At 50.0% G+C, this 16,434-nt stretch overlaps 1 protein-coding gene across 3 annotated transcripts; it reads right to left on the reverse strand.

The window, feature by feature from the left end:
- Nucleotides 1–2,527: 2,527 nt before the first annotated feature.
- SMIM11A (small integral membrane protein 11A) lies at nucleotides 2,528–14,828 on the reverse strand. Of its 3 annotated transcripts, none has more exons than XM_040620994.1 (5): nucleotides 14,712–14,828; nucleotides 11,384–11,466; nucleotides 10,636–10,740; nucleotides 4,747–4,924; nucleotides 2,528–2,667 (listed from the first exon to the last, which is right to left on the reverse strand). In XM_040620994.1, the coding sequence occupies exons 1-4, from the start codon at nucleotides 14,809–14,811 to the stop codon at nucleotides 4,760–4,762; spliced, it is 453 nt and encodes a 150-aa protein (XP_040476928.1). In that variant the 5' UTR covers nucleotides 14,812–14,828; the 3' UTR covers nucleotides 2,528–2,667; nucleotides 4,747–4,759. The 3 variants fall into 3 exon arrangements, with proteins under 3 accessions (XP_040476928.1, XP_040476930.1, XP_040476929.1); XM_040620996.1 differs by having other exon boundaries at nucleotides 10,636–10,745; nucleotides 14,712–14,765; XM_040620995.1 differs by lacking the exon at nucleotides 11,384–11,466 and having other exon boundaries at nucleotides 10,636–10,745; nucleotides 14,712–14,738.
- Between the last annotated feature and the right edge of the window lie 1,606 nt (nucleotides 14,829–16,434).

A 16,434-nucleotide genomic window follows, 5' to 3' on the forward strand; every position in this document is an offset into this window, starting at 1 on the left:
GACGACAGCCGGCACAGGTGCTGGAAGGGAAGCCCGTGGGAGAGCCGGGGCTGAATGAGGAGTCTCGCTACCTCGCTGTCTCCGGACCTTCATCCTCCTGGATGCTCTTTCCCTGACTGGGCTTCCACAGCTCATCTCCCTTTGTCTGTTGAAAGCTCAAAAGAAGGTCCAAGGACTCCCTCCTTGGGATCCCCGAGGGTGTTCCCAGCACAGATTCCTGTGGTGGGTCTGGAGTCTCGCCCAGGAATCTGCGTGTTACACGCCGCTCGCGTGTGCTCACGTTGGCGAACCCATCCTGAGTTCTCTTCTCCCTACAGACGCTCTCCATCATCCCCGGGCTTCACCCCGACACACAGGCGACAAGGAGCATCCACGAATGAGGTCAGGTGAGACACTGCTGTCAAGGCCCAGAGATCTGGAAATCGTCGGACTGAGTCATTTAGACAGCTGTGTTTCCCTAGAGATGATCATTTGGACTCTGTCCCGGGAGAGGGGACCCTTTCTAAAGCACTTTTTGTTTGAACTCTTTGGTTCCTGAGATACATTCTGTGTGTCTCTGTCTCGGGCGGCAGAGTACGTGAACACAGCTGAAGCTTTGCTTAGAGACGACGGTCATCACTGTGATCGTAACGTCCTGATATGCGGTCTTCCCGGTGTGGGGCTGTGACGATCGATCACACGGAGAGTTCTCAGAGGCTCGGTCGGCTTCGTAAAGACCACCGCTCTTGCTCTAAGGTATTTCGATATGTTGTAGGCTTGAAACCAATAAAATGGTGTTGAAGCATGTCTCATAAGACTAAAGAAGATCGGGGTGAGGGGGTCCTGGGGCTCCCCTATAAGTAGAGAACACAGATTTCCGCTTACGCTCTCCGAAACATCTCTCACCTACCCAGGGGCGGTCCCCTTCTTAGGGATTGGCGCACGATTGCGGTCCCGAGAGGGGCTGGCTAGCTGCAGCCCACATGGGGTCCCGGCTGTGCGCTTGACCAATCTCTCTACCCACCTGCATTTGCCCAAGCATGCATCCAACCAACCAAACTATGAATCTCTCAAACTGTGAATCTACGGACTTCAGCCTCATGGAGTGGAACGGTTGTCGTAACTCCGGGGGTGGCACTCATCTCCCCCTAGTGGCAGAAGAGAGTAAGAAAGGTGCCGGGCAGCGGGGGGCGGGGGGGGGGGGCACAACACTGTACAAAAAACCCATGGGTGTGGTCAGTAGTTTAAGTTCAATCCCTAGGTCACCCTCTACCAAATTTTCCAAGATGCCCCCACATTCCACAAATTCCAAAGCCGAGTTTTAAGTCCCAAAACTGAGTTTTAAGTTCCCCTAGAAAAGCACCTGTGTTTCAAATGTGACCATCTACTGCTTAGGCATATTTAGATTCCCCAGGAAAAGCCAGCAGCCCCCGTCCCTGGATTTCTGAGGCGCACAGCAGAGAGTGCTCGTGGAGGGAAGGTGCCCAGAGGGACTGAATGTGATGTCGGGTGGCCGCCAGGCATGCCGGGAGCCAGCGATGCCCTGGATCTGTTGACCAGAAGTCTTACCGACTGACATGAAGTTGATTAACCCATATTTCGTATACATATTATATAATGTATTTTTAAAGTAAGATAGAGAAAAAACCGTTAAAACCATAGGAAAGTACATACAGTGCTGTACTGTACTTATTGGAAACAACTTGCTTATAAGTGGAGCCCTGCAGTTCAAACCCATGGGGTTCAAGGGTCAATTGTACACTCATGCAAATTTTCCACATGGCCACCAGCAAAGGGACCAAACCAAACACTGCACCCTATGTACGGTTTTGGTTCCTGCCTCCTCACCCCCCAATCCACTCTGGTAACGAGAGAAGGGAGACAACTGGAATCTTTTAATAGAGATCTCAGTCTGTTAGGCGCTGAGTCAAAAAAGTCTTAGTATCACTTCTCTCAAATCTGGAAGTCTCCTTGGCTCAGGTCCCCCCTTCATCTCTTACCAGCAAATCCCAACAAGCAAACTGGGGGAAAGGACAGCACACCGGCTCTTCTCACTCTTTCACGACAGGGCTCAGTGATGTGAGTTCTTCCGAGACTCCCACCCAGTGTGGCCGGTGGGTCTCACCCTGTAGCTCTCCCCACGAGGACCCTCCTGGGTCAGCAGAGGCGCCAGTGCTCCCTGGGCAGGCGAGCATGCAGCTTCCCTCCACCCCAACAATGAAAATATGGCGGAAGGTGAGCAAGAGAAGAGCAGTGTGGGGGAGGGCAGCTGAGGAGAGGGACAGAGGGCTGAGGCGGGGGGGCGGGGGGCAAGCCTTCCACCCCTACAGCAGATGCCACTTCTCCGGCGGCCCAGTCCTGTGTCAAGAGCACAGGTGACTGGCACCCAGAGCTAAGGCGGGCTGGGAGGGGTGCGGGCTTGCAGAACTCCCTCCCCTCACAACATGGCAGACATGTGTATGAGACCGAAAGACTTTGGCTTATTCCAGAGACAGAGACGCCCTTTTTTTACAAAGGTATTTTATTTTAGTAAACAAAATACGGGTTCTTTTAAGAGCATAAAAAAGTTCATATAATTTTAAGTTAACCCTACAGGTTGGGAGTTCATCCTCTGACACATCATTCCATAATTGTCTCCTCTTTCTTCTCAGAGGGAATCCACTCAGGCTGACATTTAAATTGCAAATTCTAGAAAGGAAGACCAAAAGGACAAGTATGAAATATCTGAATGTTTTACTTGCTCGGCATTAATCTTCATGCTCCGCCATTTCAACTTAACAAACAGAAACCACTGAAGTCTATCTATTAAAGAATGTATTTTCAACCTTACAATTTTCTGCCCATCTAAAAGTCCCCCTTGGTTAAAACCGGGCGGAGGCTGGAGGGAAAATGAAGCGTTAGTCCTGCTGCCACCCTCCCCCCCTTCCATGGAGGTGTCTGTGGATGCCTGTGGGAGGGGAGAAGCATTTATGACCCACACCCGATCTTTCCTTCCTCTTCTCGGTCTAACACACAAAATGAGGACTCTGCCTGGGACAGAAATTCAACCTACAACATTTCAAAGAGAACAGCCTTCCCTTGCCCGTTTTAACTCTGCAGTGCTCCCTCTTTGCTCACTCTTGTGCCAACGCCCGAGTTTCAGTCAGGAACACATCTTTTCCAAAAAAAGTAAGGGTCCCTGACAGGAACTTCTTTGGCCTGGCAGAAGCCTACACAGCCTGCCAAAGACTGGCGTGGTGGCGCGGTGGGCAGTGGCATGGTGGGCGGTGGCACGCGGCCTGGTGGGCAATGCCAGGAGGAGGGGGGGTTCTGGGCCTGGGGCGAGGGGCAGACAGCCACAGTGCTCCTCACAGCACACGTCCCTGCGTTCGGAAAGAGGACAGGTCAGGATGAGGCCTGGGGGCACAGGTCTGACCTGGTTCAACGCTGACTCTGCTCTTCACCAGAGAGAGCGCCAGCCCTTTCTCCACCCGAACAGGCGTCCCGGAGCCATCAGAAGGGGCGACACCCCCATCTAAGAAATGCTGAGCAAAATGCTAACACACACAACGGTCACTCGGGAGAAGTGTTCCTTAGATTCCCAGTAGGTGTGCCGTTACCCTCCACAGCTCTAAAAATCCTCTAGGGGAATCCACCTGACAGAAGCGGGCATCTCAGGGCGCAGAGGGGTTTTGGAGATCGCTAGCCCAGAGCTTTCTAGAGCGACGGCAGACGGGGCTGCGTCGGAGTCCCCCAGCAACAGACGTCCGCACCCAACCAGACTTCGCGGAATCCCTCGGGGCCTGGAAATCTGCACTCCTACCAATTCCGATCATTAGCCAAGTTTGGGGACCACTGATCTAGAAGCCCCTGCCACCGCACTTGAATCCTCTTATTTTTAGAGAAGCACAGAATTCAACCTGATCCATGAGGAAATTAGATCAGCACGCGAGAATGACCGTCGTCTGCTCAATCTGTAATGGGGGTTTGATAACAACTTCGCAAACGTGTTCTGGGCACCCCTGTGCGCTCTGCGATCGACCCGGGGCTACAACGGGGAGTAAGACTTGGTGCCTGGTGAAGAGGTTGTTGGGAAGGGCCCTCTGGGACTAACCGGCAAGGGCCGAGGGGCACGAAAGTCTATCACAGTCAAGGAATGGCCTGCGGGCTGTGGAGAGTGGGCACTAGAGGGGACAGATGGGACCTGGGTGAAGGACATATCGGGAAGGGATTTTTATGCCATTCCTAGGAGTCAGACCCTGAGCAGGGAGCCTGATCCAGGGCTCGATCCCAGGACCCTGAGATCATGACCTGAGCCGAAGGCAGACGCTTAACCCGCTGAGCCACCCAGGTGCCCCCAGTACAGCAGGGTTTCTTAATCTTAGGTGCGGGCACAGGTTTCAAAAGACCTGTGACCCCACCTCCTTCCCACCCGTCTGCAATTTTATGTACAATTGTGGGTGTGTCTAATACGTATGCTTCTGCTGGGAGAAGGCCCACAGCCTTCATGAAATTCTCAGGAGTCCTGTGACCCGAGACCGGTTAAGCACCGCGGCCCCTGAAAAGGGAGCAGCCGCAGGCCTTGGGCAGAGGTGTGAACAACGAGCTGTGCGCCCTGGCTCGTCTGCACCCAGGGCGCAGGGTCAGGGTGTGCACACCCCGCCTTCTACAGATGCTCCACATCAGACAACAGGTGGGTCCAAGGGATGAGGCCTTCTCCACCTGCCACGTGTGTGGACCGGCCCGCCCCAGCCCACTGGACATTCTGCATGTGCAAAGTCCCGGTACCTCTGATTCCTCTTTAGTTCTCTTTCTTCTCTGACTGCGTCTTTTTCTCAGCTTCCAGCTTCTGCTGTTTTGCTTCCAACCTTTTCCTTTGGTATATTTTGACTCCGGCAAATGCCAGGCAGAGAATTAAGGTTTTGGCTGCCAAGATATACAGTAGCAGGGGCACGTGTTCAAGGACCTGAAAGAAGCAAGCATTCTAGATATTCCGTGATTGATAACAAAGGTTTCTTTCATGTTCCTTCATTTAACAAACCTTTACCGTCTACCTCTTATGTACAGGCACTAGGTTGCTGGGACCATATGGGTGACCGGGACAGACAAGGTCCCCGGCCCCACGCCAGCGAGTCGAGGTTTACCTCTGCCCTCCATCACTCCCCCACTGCTGGCTTCACGAGAGAACCACCCGTGGACTGGGGACGTAACTCTGGTCTCTCACAATCGGACCACGCACTTTACCAGTCCCCCAGGCCCTCTGCTTCTGAGACGGCTCCGTGGTCCAGCAAAAGGAGCCGGAGCCAGGGGGCCTAGGTGACAGCTCGGCTCTGCCCGACGGACCATGCAACTGGGGTCAGTAAGGTGACTTTCTGAGCTTCTGCCTCTTCCAGGGAGGCTGGACCAAACCTTACTTTCTGGATTCTCCAACTTTGGCATGCTACAATTTCCTCTTGGTTGTGGCTGCTCGTTAGCACTGGCACTTGAAGGTAAAATAAATATAAAAAGACAATAAATTCCAAAACACGAGGGGTGCCTGGGTGGCTCAGTCGGTTAGGCATCTGACTCTCGATCTCAGCTCAGGTGTTGATCTCAGGGTCGCAAGTTCAAGCCCCGTGTTGGGCTCCACACTGGGGGTGGAGCCTGCTTAAAAAAAAAATTCAGAATGCGAACGCTTAGCTACTTACTAACTGTTCCTATAATTTTCTGTTAGCGGGTAGCTTTAACCCATGGGCTAAAATGATACCGGGGGAATAACTATGGATTTGAATTACTCTCTGTACGAGCACGTAGACTATTATGATAGCCTCTGTAGCACAATGGCATCTCAGGGCAAATCCTATACTGGTTTTATAAACGTGATTAATATGACCTGAATAGTAAGTAAGAGCTTCTTCTGGGATTAAAAATTCCTTCCCAAATAAAGGTATGCTTTTTTTGAGTGATCACCATTCTAGAGGACTGGGTAGGATTTATTCCCACGAAATCATTAAATTGCCAAACGTCACTTATATGCAATTCCTGTACAATGAGCTTCTACCATGGGAAGAACATTAGTCTCTCCTTGTAACAGTTTAACTCAACCGGTCAGAGAAAACTTTAGCTGGGACAACATGCTCACAGAGCTGGAGGCCTGGGGCAGATTTCACAGATGACTTAGTCCACCACGTTGTTTCATGAACAAGGAGAGGGAAGCTCCTGGTGGGCGGGGGAGAGGCCAACCCACGTCACACGGCGAATTCACAAGGACACCAGATTCAGACCGAAACGTTCTAACCTCTACGCTAGTCTTCTTTCCACTGCGTCCTGATTTCCAAGGAAATGGAATTAACGAAATCATAAATTATGTACATACGTGCTCGTACGATTTTATTAGAATTCTTGATGACTCGGACCTAGACGTAGATTTCACACGCGGAAGGTAGAATATCGTTAGGCCTACTGGGAGCTCACTGTGCACTCACTGACTCCCTCACATTTTCCCGTGGAACCCTCATCGGGTCCCCAGGGGGCAGGCGGACTGTCCTAATTTTGTGGCTGAGCACGTGTAAAGTCTGGAAAGGTTAGGTCTGACCAAGCTCTCGGGCCTCTTCAAACCTCAACTCTCTTCCTCGTTACACGAGGCTGTAATACATACCAGGTTCTCCCCAACCCTCCCCAGTTTTACAGCTAAGTTATGCAAATAAATGATGCCTTGGCTACTGAATTTTCCAAAGGCAACTGGAATTACTGTCTCTGAAATTATTCAGCTGGTTACTTAGGGATATTTGAGGAAAACTGCCATGTGATACAGTGGGAATATACCAGATAGCAAAAGGAGGAACCCAAATATTTAAATCGCTTGAATTTAACTAAAACACTTAAGAACATACGAACACTGAGTAACTGGAAAATGGTTTTCAACCGCAAAGTCATTTCAACAGGAAAGAATAAATACAACATACCCGCTTCAGAAAGATCACTCCAGCAAGAGCATCAAAGGCTAAAAAAAAATGCAGCAGGGAAACTTTTTCTCCTGACAAATATAAGCAGCCTAGGACACAGATCTTCCGGGGCGCCTGGCTGGCTCACTCAGTTAAGTGTCTGCCTTGGGCTCAGGTCATGATCCCAGCGTCCTGGGATCGAGCCGCACGTGGGGCTCCCTGCTCAGTGGGGAGCCTGCTTCTCCCTCTCCATGTGCGCTCGGGCTCTCTCTCTCTCACTCTTCCTCAAATAAATAATAAATAAATAAAATCTTATAAAAAAAAAAGAACACAGATCTGCCTCACTCAGACTTACAGCTAACCTCTGTGACATCGCCCAAATAATCCCCTAATTCATCTATTTTTTTTGAAAGATTTTTATTAGAGAGAGAGAGAGTGCACACAAACTCGTGAGCAGGGGCAGAGGGAGCGGGAGAAGCGGACTCCCCACCGAGCAGGGAGCCCAACGCACAGCTTCATCCCAGGACCCTGGGACCACGACCTGAGCTGAAGGCAGATGCTTAACCAACTGAGCCAGCCAGGCGCCCCTAATTCATCTATTTTCTTGAAGGTTCTCAGTCACGATGAGGCTTGACTCCATGTTTACAAACCAGCTATGAAAGAAAAAAATGTTAAATGTTCTTTTACCTATTTCCTTGGAGGCAAAAATCAACAGTTTAGAGGTGGGAACCCCATTTTATGTTCACAAGGTTGATCTCGGGCAACTGAGCACTAATCCCCATGGGAAAAGTTGCCCTTCCAGTTCTCTCCATCTCTAGGGCTGGGCCTGTGGGTCCACATCACAGCCCACGGTTCCCCGTGATGTGACAGGACACAGCTTTAGCTGGTACAGGAAGGCGATCTCAACCGCAAGTTAGAAAATGCCCCAAATTGGTAATACATCGACACCTGGACAGAGGTAAGCGGTTTCCAGATTTATTCTCTCCTTAAAGGTAGTGGACACAGGAGGCAGCAAGAGGCCAGAGGCAGAAGTTTCGGGACTGGGAGAGGACAGAGCAGTAGCAGCAGAGGTCGGGGACACTACACAGGCTTCAAGCAAAGGGTTTCAGGGTTCCATTCCTGCCCCTCTAGGGTACCAAGCTTCAGTTGTGCTAGATTTCTAGCAAACCCCTCATTTTAACTCTCAAAACAAGCCAACCTTTAAGGAGATAAATGAAAAAAATATTGTGGGGGTGGACGAGAGCTATACCAATTTTTAAAATAAATCCCCAGGGGTGCCTGGGTGGCACAGCGGTTAAGCGTCTGCCTTTGGCTCAGAGCGTGGTCCCGGCGTTCTGGGATCGAGCCCCACATCAGGCTCCTCCGCTATGAGCCTGCTTCTTCCTCTCCCACTCCCCCTGCTTGTGTTCCCTCTCTCGCTGGCTGTCTCTATCCTGTCGAATAAATAAATAAAATCTTTAAAAAAATAAAATAAAATAAAATAAAATAAAATAAAATAAATCCCCAATACCTGTGTCATGAGAATGGCTAATTTTTTCCACAGAGGTCACACACTGTTGCTAATGCACGATGTTGACTGTCACGGACGGCCACAGGCCCCCCGAGCCAGAAAGGGAAGGCCACAGGACACACAGGGCGTGCGGGAGCCTCCCGCCTACCAGAGCTCTGTGCAGTCAGGGCGCAAGGAGAGGCCACTTCTTTCTGACAGGACACGGAAGGGCCCCCTTTTAAACATGAGGTTGCTCCCCGGCAGCCACAGAGCTGTGTGTCTGCTCAAAGTTGGAAAGGGGTGGGCAGATTTTGTCCCTGACATCAGAAAGAACTCTTTTTGTCACAAGCAGGAGTGGCCTGGGTGCTCAAACGGGCTGTCCGTCAGTCCATGATTAAAAACTTTCTCTGTGGGGCTCTGGCTGGCTCCTGCGACTCTTGATCCCAGGGCTGTGAGTTCGAGCCCCATTCTGGGAGTAGAGGTCACTTATAAAAATAAAATCTTTAGGGGCAACCTGGGGGGCTCAGTCGGTTAAGCATCTGACTCTTGATTTAGGCTCAGGCTGTGATCTCAGGGTCGTGGGATCGAGCCCCAACTCGGGCTCTGTGCTGGGTGTGGAGCCTGCTTGCGATTCTCTCTCTCTGCCTCTCCCTCTGCCCGCCCCCGCCCACATGCACACACTCTCTCTCTACAAAAAAGGAAACTTAAAAAAAAAAAAATCAATAAAATAAAAACTTTCTCTGTGCCCTGCCTTAGACCCGTGTTAACCCCAGACCTAAGTGATCAGAAACTCTGGGGTGGGCCCACAATGTGTTTTAACAAGTCCTCAGGTGGTTCTGACGCACCCTGAGGTGTGAGAGCCATGCCTTGGAGCAAAAGGCATGGCGCTCTGAGCTTTGCTGACACGGCCTTTCACGCCAGTTACTGCGTTTCATCCCCACTGACTGTGGCCACCACGGAGAGGACAAGCCCTCCCCTAAATCCCACCCCACACTGCTCTCTGCTTCTTCCCCTTATATCCCCTCACTGCCTCGTCTTTCCTTCCCAGCCTTTCTACTGTGAGCTCTGGAACCCCAATATATGCTAAACAAACACTCCTACATTTCAACCCCTTCAAGAAACCTTCACTCTGCCTCTTAACTTCAACCAGGCTCGTCCTGGAAAATAGTACCCACGGTCCTCCTGCATGGCCCCCAAACCCCTACCCAAAGGAGCTGGGGAAGGAGAGGGGTTCTCTACCTGCCAGCTCCCTGGTTCTGCTTCCAGAGCTTTCCAGTAACCCTTGCTATGGAAAGCTGGTGGATGTTTTGAACAAGGAAATGTTCATAATTGAAAAAAATACAAACAATGAGATTGTAAGCTTGAAAATACACACACTACACTTACATACACGTAAAAAAGACTGGAAAAAAAACACACCGAAATTGTTAATAGTAACCATCGCTGGAGGGTGAGACAACCTGATTTTTACTGGATTTTATACTTTTAAAGAATCTACAGTAAAATACATTTTAGTGGCTGTTCTCTTAACCAACCTTTACCGCACCCCACGTACTTCAGGAATTTAACGTGATGACTCTCTTCCCTTTCCCTCTGCGAGACCTCTTGACGGCCGCCCGCAGCCCACTGAATGCCCACAGCTCACAGGCTACCGTCGAGCGCCCCTGGACCTGCGCTCCCGAGGCTGAGTCTGCAGTACAGAGGACGGCTGTGTTTATTTCCCAACCAGCTGTAGCTGTGCCTGATGTTATAACGGATAGTTTATCTAAACAGAAGACTTATGAAATATAGCTATGTTATATAAGGAAAAAATTGTTTCCATGAAAACTAAATTGAATGCTTTCAATGCACTTTCAAATTTAGGTTGAAAAAAAAAGTGCTGTTGGCAACACAGATGTAAAAGATTAGGGAAGAACATAAAAATCTGGAAATATCTTGTATGTAGAATGTTTCCTAAAATATTAACCCACTTTAAAGAGACCAAAATGTGAAACTGTAGGTAAAACTTTCAAGGCGTGATTTTTTCAAGATCCGAAGTCTATCTACCCACTCAAAGAAAGGGCCTAGCATTCCTCCAAAAGTCTGGGGAATAAATGTACTTTTATATGTTTTAACTTAAAATAGAATATTAAGTATTATTAGGATTCCTGCTTTAATCCGCTTTTTTTCTTTTTAATCAACCTACATCTCTAGCACTGTTATTCTGAATTTTTACAATGAGGAGAAAGACAAAACCCAAGCCATAATGCTGAAAACTATTCTTACCTTCCAGTTCATGTTGGGCCAATGGCGAATTCCCTCCGGGTCAACGCAGGCCCACTCAGACAAGCATATGAGGAGGGGAGCTGGAAGGGCTGTTCTGTTCCGTTGCTGTTCTGATGGGGAAGAGAAGAAACGGGTCACTCCGGTTTTCTGGAGCAGATCACCTTACGAAGACCTCTGATGGACAGAGAGGGCACATGAGCAAAGAGAGCGAGGGCTACAGAGAGGAAGGGTCACCGTCCCCAACATGGTGACCCAGAGCCTGGTGGAAAGCAGATGGCCTGGCTTAGGGCTGACACGGGCTTGGGTCTTGGGGAGCAGAAACATCTCCCTGGCTGCTCTTTGCAGGGGGGTGGGAGCACAGCCCGGAGCAGAGGGAGCAGTGCTGCTCCTAAGGGGACATGGGCTCCCACCCCTTTCATCTGTGCACATAAAGGCGCAAATCCAAAATCTGCTTCCCCACTCCTCTCCTGCCCCGAGCAAGAGCTGGTCTGCGGAGGAGTGTCTTTCTGTTTTTCAGGTCCTCTGAGTGTTAATGAAGCAAATCTTGGTTCTTAAAAAATATCTGGAGGGGAATAAATGATAGGGGGAAAAATTGTCCTTTGAAAGCAATTCCCATCTAGAATTTCATCTCAACTGTGAGGGAGCCCGAAGGAAGGTGAGGCAGGGAGTGACAGGTCAGGGGCACAGCCGGAGCACAGCATTTGCTCCCAGGCCTTGTACGTCACTATTTTCAGAACATGGCACATACCCCAAGAGTCAGAAGACTTGCGCTCTGGAGGAAGAACGTACGCACGCTGGTAAGTGACTTCCCTCTCGGGGCCTTGGTCCCATCTGTAAAGGGGGAAAGGGCGTGGCAACTGGAGGGGCTCTAGGGCCCTGATTATTTTTCTGACATTGGGCAACTTACAGCATAATCACAGCTTCACTTCACCGCGCTCGGCAGCACACAGGTACTCAAACGGACTGCACACTGGCCTCGGGAGGCCGCGGTTACCGTTCCATTGCACAGACGAGGAAACGAAGCTTATGTAACGTGTCCAGCGTCACACAGGGACTGGGATTTGAACCCATCCGGTGTGGCTCCAGAGCCCTATCCTTTTTTTTTTTTTTAAAGATTTTATTTATTTATTTGACAGAGAGAGGGACAGCCAGCGAGAGAGGGAACACGAGCAGGGGGAGTGGGAGAGAAAGAAGCAGGCTCCCAGCGGAGGAGCCTGATGTGGGGCTCGATCCCAGGACTCTGGGATCACACCCTGAGCCAAAGGCTGACGCAGGCAGCCTTTAATGACTGAGCCACACAGGCGCCCCCTCCAGAGCCCTATCCTGATGCAGGCAGAAAGCTCTTCATTCAAACATCATGCAGAGCCTTGTCTTTACACGTACTTAGAATTAGGAAAAGCACAAGAAAATGCCACAGGCCTTTAGAATGGGGATAATAAAATGAACTTTGGGGAAAAATGTTTTAGTAAAAGTTTTACTTACAAAAACATCTAAATATAGAAAATTCATACCTCATCTATTCAAGGTCATAGTATCTGGAAAACAGGCTGGTGGTTGGCACAAGATAACCAGGTTTTCCCCATGACTTCTTTCAAAGCCAGATAAGTTAACGATAGGAACGTACACCATAAATCTGTTTAAATGGGATGACGGTGATTGAAGGTGCTCGTTTTCTTCATGGATAAATGGCCTGTTTGTCTCTAAGTAGCAGAAGATTCTGACTTGCACTGGTGAAATATGTTCCTAACATGATATAACCTATTGCTAGAATTTTCACTTTCAGGAATCTCGGATTGTCTGAGAGATTAGCCATATTGTAACTCACAATGTTTAAGGTTATGTAAATTTTATTTTTACAACTCTTGCTCTAGTTGAGTTCTGTACAAATAAAGTAGGTAAGTTTGGCTGTTTCTAATTTTCTGAGGTCCTGTTAATGTAATTAACATATTAATTACATGAATTAAGTAAGAATTAATGGGTTAACAGTATTACATTAATGGATTAATGTAAGATATCGATTTCCAAGGCCAAGGACCACAAATAGGTCCAAAAAGCTTACAGGAGGAAATAAATTAAAAAGAACACGCACTGGGGCGCCTGGCCGGCTCAGTCAGTAGAGTATGCAACTCTTGATCTTGGGGTGGTGAGTTTGAGCCCCCACATTGGGTGTGGAGATTATTTAAGGAAATTAAAAAAAAAAAAAACAGTGTTGACTTAATGAACAACAACAACACCCAATGGTCTGGCCCTCTGGCAACCCAGGACTACGTTTACGACTGGTGTGACTTTGACTGGTGTGACCTTGGACAAGTCGCTTGGCCTCTCTGAGCCTCAGGCCCCTCATTTGTAAATTCTTTAGAGGTTGGACTGTAAACACGAAGCACCATGCTCAGCACATAGAAAACATTAAATATCAACCGTTATTGTCATAAGTATCTCTCTTTCTGCTAATGGACATACCAAGCTTAAGAACCATAAACAAGAGGCAGGCAGGGCAAAACGCAGTCAGTGCTAGACAGCAGGGACCAAGAGAACTGGAAAGCTGGACTCTATTCTTGGTGGCACCCGGGATGGGCATGTGACCTGGGGTAAGCCATTCATATCTCTGAACCAAAATGTTCTCACTTTAAAAATCAGAATCCGAAGAACAACCCTGCAACTCTGGCATTCGTAAGTCACCATTCTCCGGGATATCACAGAATCAGACTAAGAAAATTTACTGGCAGTTGCCTTGACTTCATACAGACAGTGAGGACATTCAAGCTCTTTAGACAGAAAGGTATTTAAAGTCAACCTGCAAACAAAGTAGCAGAAGGGATGTGGTGAGAGAGTGGGAGACAGGAAGGCTGATCAACCCAGCTCAGAGACACCCGCTGCCTCCAAATGCTAACTTTCCCCATCCCCCTGCAATTACGTGCTCCAACTCAGCCATTTCTGTAACATCCCAGCAGGACTTCAGCAAATGAGAACTGAGAAAGCTAAAAATATCAGCAGGCCATTAGCTGCACCGCCAGAGGCACACACCTGCTGCAGAATCACACACAGGAGACAGCTGGTATCTGAGGGCTGCACCGCAAAAGCCAACGAGATGGGGGCACTTTGGAGTATAAACTCTGTGAAGTGCAGGAAGTTTTTAGACTTCCCCTAGAACTATCCACAATCCTAGCTTAAATCTGAAAAATAACAATGTCTTAGATAGAAATGGTTCTGTCTCCTTTGCTGTAAAAATATCCTCATTTTTCCCTTGCTTTCCTTTTCTCCTAAAAACCAGGAAAACGGTCTACAAATATTTTGGGTTAGGCCAGTGAAAGCAATCTGGACAACATGTCCACAATCTACGTTTTCTTCTTAGCACACCTAATAAACTCCAGGACCGTCTGTCTCTTGATGTCTACGCTCTTCGAGCCGCTAAGTAGGATATGTCAGTCTGAACCTCCCGAACCTGTTCGCCTTCCCAGTCTCTACCCTTGTCACCCCAACTCTTCACCCAATCTTTGGAAGCTGGAAGGTGCGGGGAGGAGGGAGTTAGTTGCAGGTGAACCTTGGGCATCACTCCGTGCACCTCTAAGCCCCATTCCCCGGTCACCTGGGATTCCCGGGGCCAGAGACACTGGATCTCAGCTCCTCCGGAACCGGAGGCGCAGGCTAGGGTCCTCTCCGCCCCGACACGTGGAGAACACCATCTATCCCGCCCACACCCGGAGATGAGGGCCCCGGGCGGCCGTTGCTTCCCCCACCCATCCAAACAGAACAGGGTGTCCAGAACATTCGCTCATCCGCCCAAACCCTCTGGCCAGAACAACTCTGGGCCCCGCCCGGACCTCGTGCCAGCCTAAACACTGCGCCCCCGGCGCCTGGACGCCCGAGCCAGGCAGGGGCGCTCCGCGGGTGCAGGCCGCGGCGGCCGTCCCCCTCCCGGTCTCCACCCGGGGAGCCGGCGGCGCCGCGCAGTAGGGGACCGGCTGGCGGGTATCCTGGACAGAACGCGCAAACGCGGGGCCGTCCACCCGACTCCCCAGCTCCCCGAAGAGCTGTCGGGCTTCGGGTCAGGATCCCGCTGATCGGACGTCACCCACCTACAACTCCAGGCCGCCAAGGCTCCAGCACCGGTACTGCACACGAACCGCAACTCCCACAGTGCGGCGGGGAAACTACACGTCCCGAAATGCACCGCATCGCGCGCCGGCGCAGTGGGCCCGGGCTGCTTTCGAAGGCGCGGCGCTCGGCGAGCCGGCGCAGTGAGGCGCTGTGGGCCGGGCGTTGGGTGACCGCGAAGGGGTCACTGGTCGCGATTGGTCTCGGTGGGCACGGTTGTCCAGAATTTACCTGAGCTGGGAGAGGAGGGCGGCCGGAGTGCTGGGTCTCTCGCATCCACTGCTGTCTGCGACTGAGGCTCCTTGGGTTTCCAGAAGTTTCCAAATTTAGCGTTCATCTCCTCTGACAAAATGCATGCATTTTCCTTTGGGAAAGCGCTAGCCTCCATCCTGGGTTCCCAGACCAACAAACGCGCAGCAGACTTTGGGCACGCGCAGTCCCTGCCCCACGGGAGGGCGCAAGCCGGACCCCAAATAAATACCAGGGTGACGACGGGGAATGTTCACGGAGTTCTTTCTGTGGCTTGAGGAAACCAGCAAGGGGAGGATAAGTGGCTGGCGCAAGCTAACGTGCGACTTGGCAGTGACAGAATCTGGATTCGAACCCAGGCGAACTAACTCCAAATCACACTGTGACATTTTGTCTTGATGAAGTACAAGATGTTAGGAATGCGGAGGAAGGGACAAACCGAGGGGTGGAAGGTTTAGTTGTGTCGACAAGCGATGTTTTCCTATACAAAGTAACAAAACTAGCTTTGTCCTGAGCTTTGTCAGACCTGTGAAGGTCTGGTCTCGCTGAAGTCTCACCATAAGCTCATAGAAGGACATAAAACAACCAATTCCCGGTGAAGAAGTGGAGACGCTAAGACATTAAAGTGATTTGCCCAGGGTGTTAAAGCCAGCAAGTGCCGCCGCTGGGACCTGACTCTCAGTAATGGATGTAGACTTCCATCAGGGCGGCAGTTACCATGGGCTCCTTTTCCAACCGCTCGTGAGCTCTGCTTGTAAGAAGAAGTGGGATTCAGGTCATATGGGGCCAGTCATCCAAGCAGACGGAGCTCTAAAAGCAAAACGGGGGCCGGGGGTGGGGGGCAGCAAGTTGTTTGAATTGGTATCTTAGTTACCGAATTGAAAAGCGACCAGCCTGGAATTTTGAGAATTGGTGCTGAAGAGGCAGACAGGGGCAAGTGGTTTCAACAATTGTATAAATTCTAAAGATTCTAAAGATTCTAAAGATCTTCCATTTCGCCCATCCCCCAAAAGTAAAGTTGGCTGATAACCATCTACCTTGCCACTATACTTACAGTGATGATAATAAAATGTACTTTCTTAGAAAAATCTAAATTTCTTTCCCTCCATTTGGTTTCCTGTGTCAAAGATCAACCCAGGCACTATGAGAGCCTTAAGGACAGACGTTATTTGGTAACTACTGCAGTAGAGAAGAGGGTTCGGTGTGAACCTAAGTCCATTTTGATTTATGCGGGGGGTAGCTGGGCATTTTAAAGGGAGAATGAGGGAGTGGGGGCCCTGGGGCAGAATCAGGAAGTGGATATTTACAAAAACGGGGGTGGGGGGGAATTAGTCAGCCTGATCCGGTTTTGTTAATAGTCACTTACCTGAAAGAGAAACAAACTTCTGTCTTTATGACCGGAGGCAACAGTGCAGGTAGGAGAAAGGTCCCCCTCTTGTCCAGAGAGTTACCTCC

The sequence above is a fragment of the Ursus maritimus genome, unplaced genomic scaffold, assembly GCF_017311325.1.
Source record: "Ursus maritimus isolate PB19 unplaced genomic scaffold, ASM1731132v1 scaffold_4, whole genome shotgun sequence".
Lineage (NCBI taxonomy): Eukaryota > Metazoa > Chordata > Mammalia > Carnivora > Ursidae > Ursus > Ursus maritimus.

Coding starts and splice junctions, on each gene's coding strand:
- SMIM11A (XM_040620994.1), bottom strand. CDS start 14,811: ATGCGGTGCATTTCGGGACGTGTAGTTTCCCCGCCGCACTGTGGGAGT. Junction 10,741..11,383: donor CAAGTCTTCTGACTCTTGGG/GTATGTGCCATG, acceptor CCATCAGAACAG/CAACGGAACAGAACAGCCCT. Junction 4,925..10,635: donor GGCCCAACATGAACTGGAAG/GTAAGAATAGTT, acceptor TGCTTCTTTCAG/GTCCTTGAACACGTGCCCCT.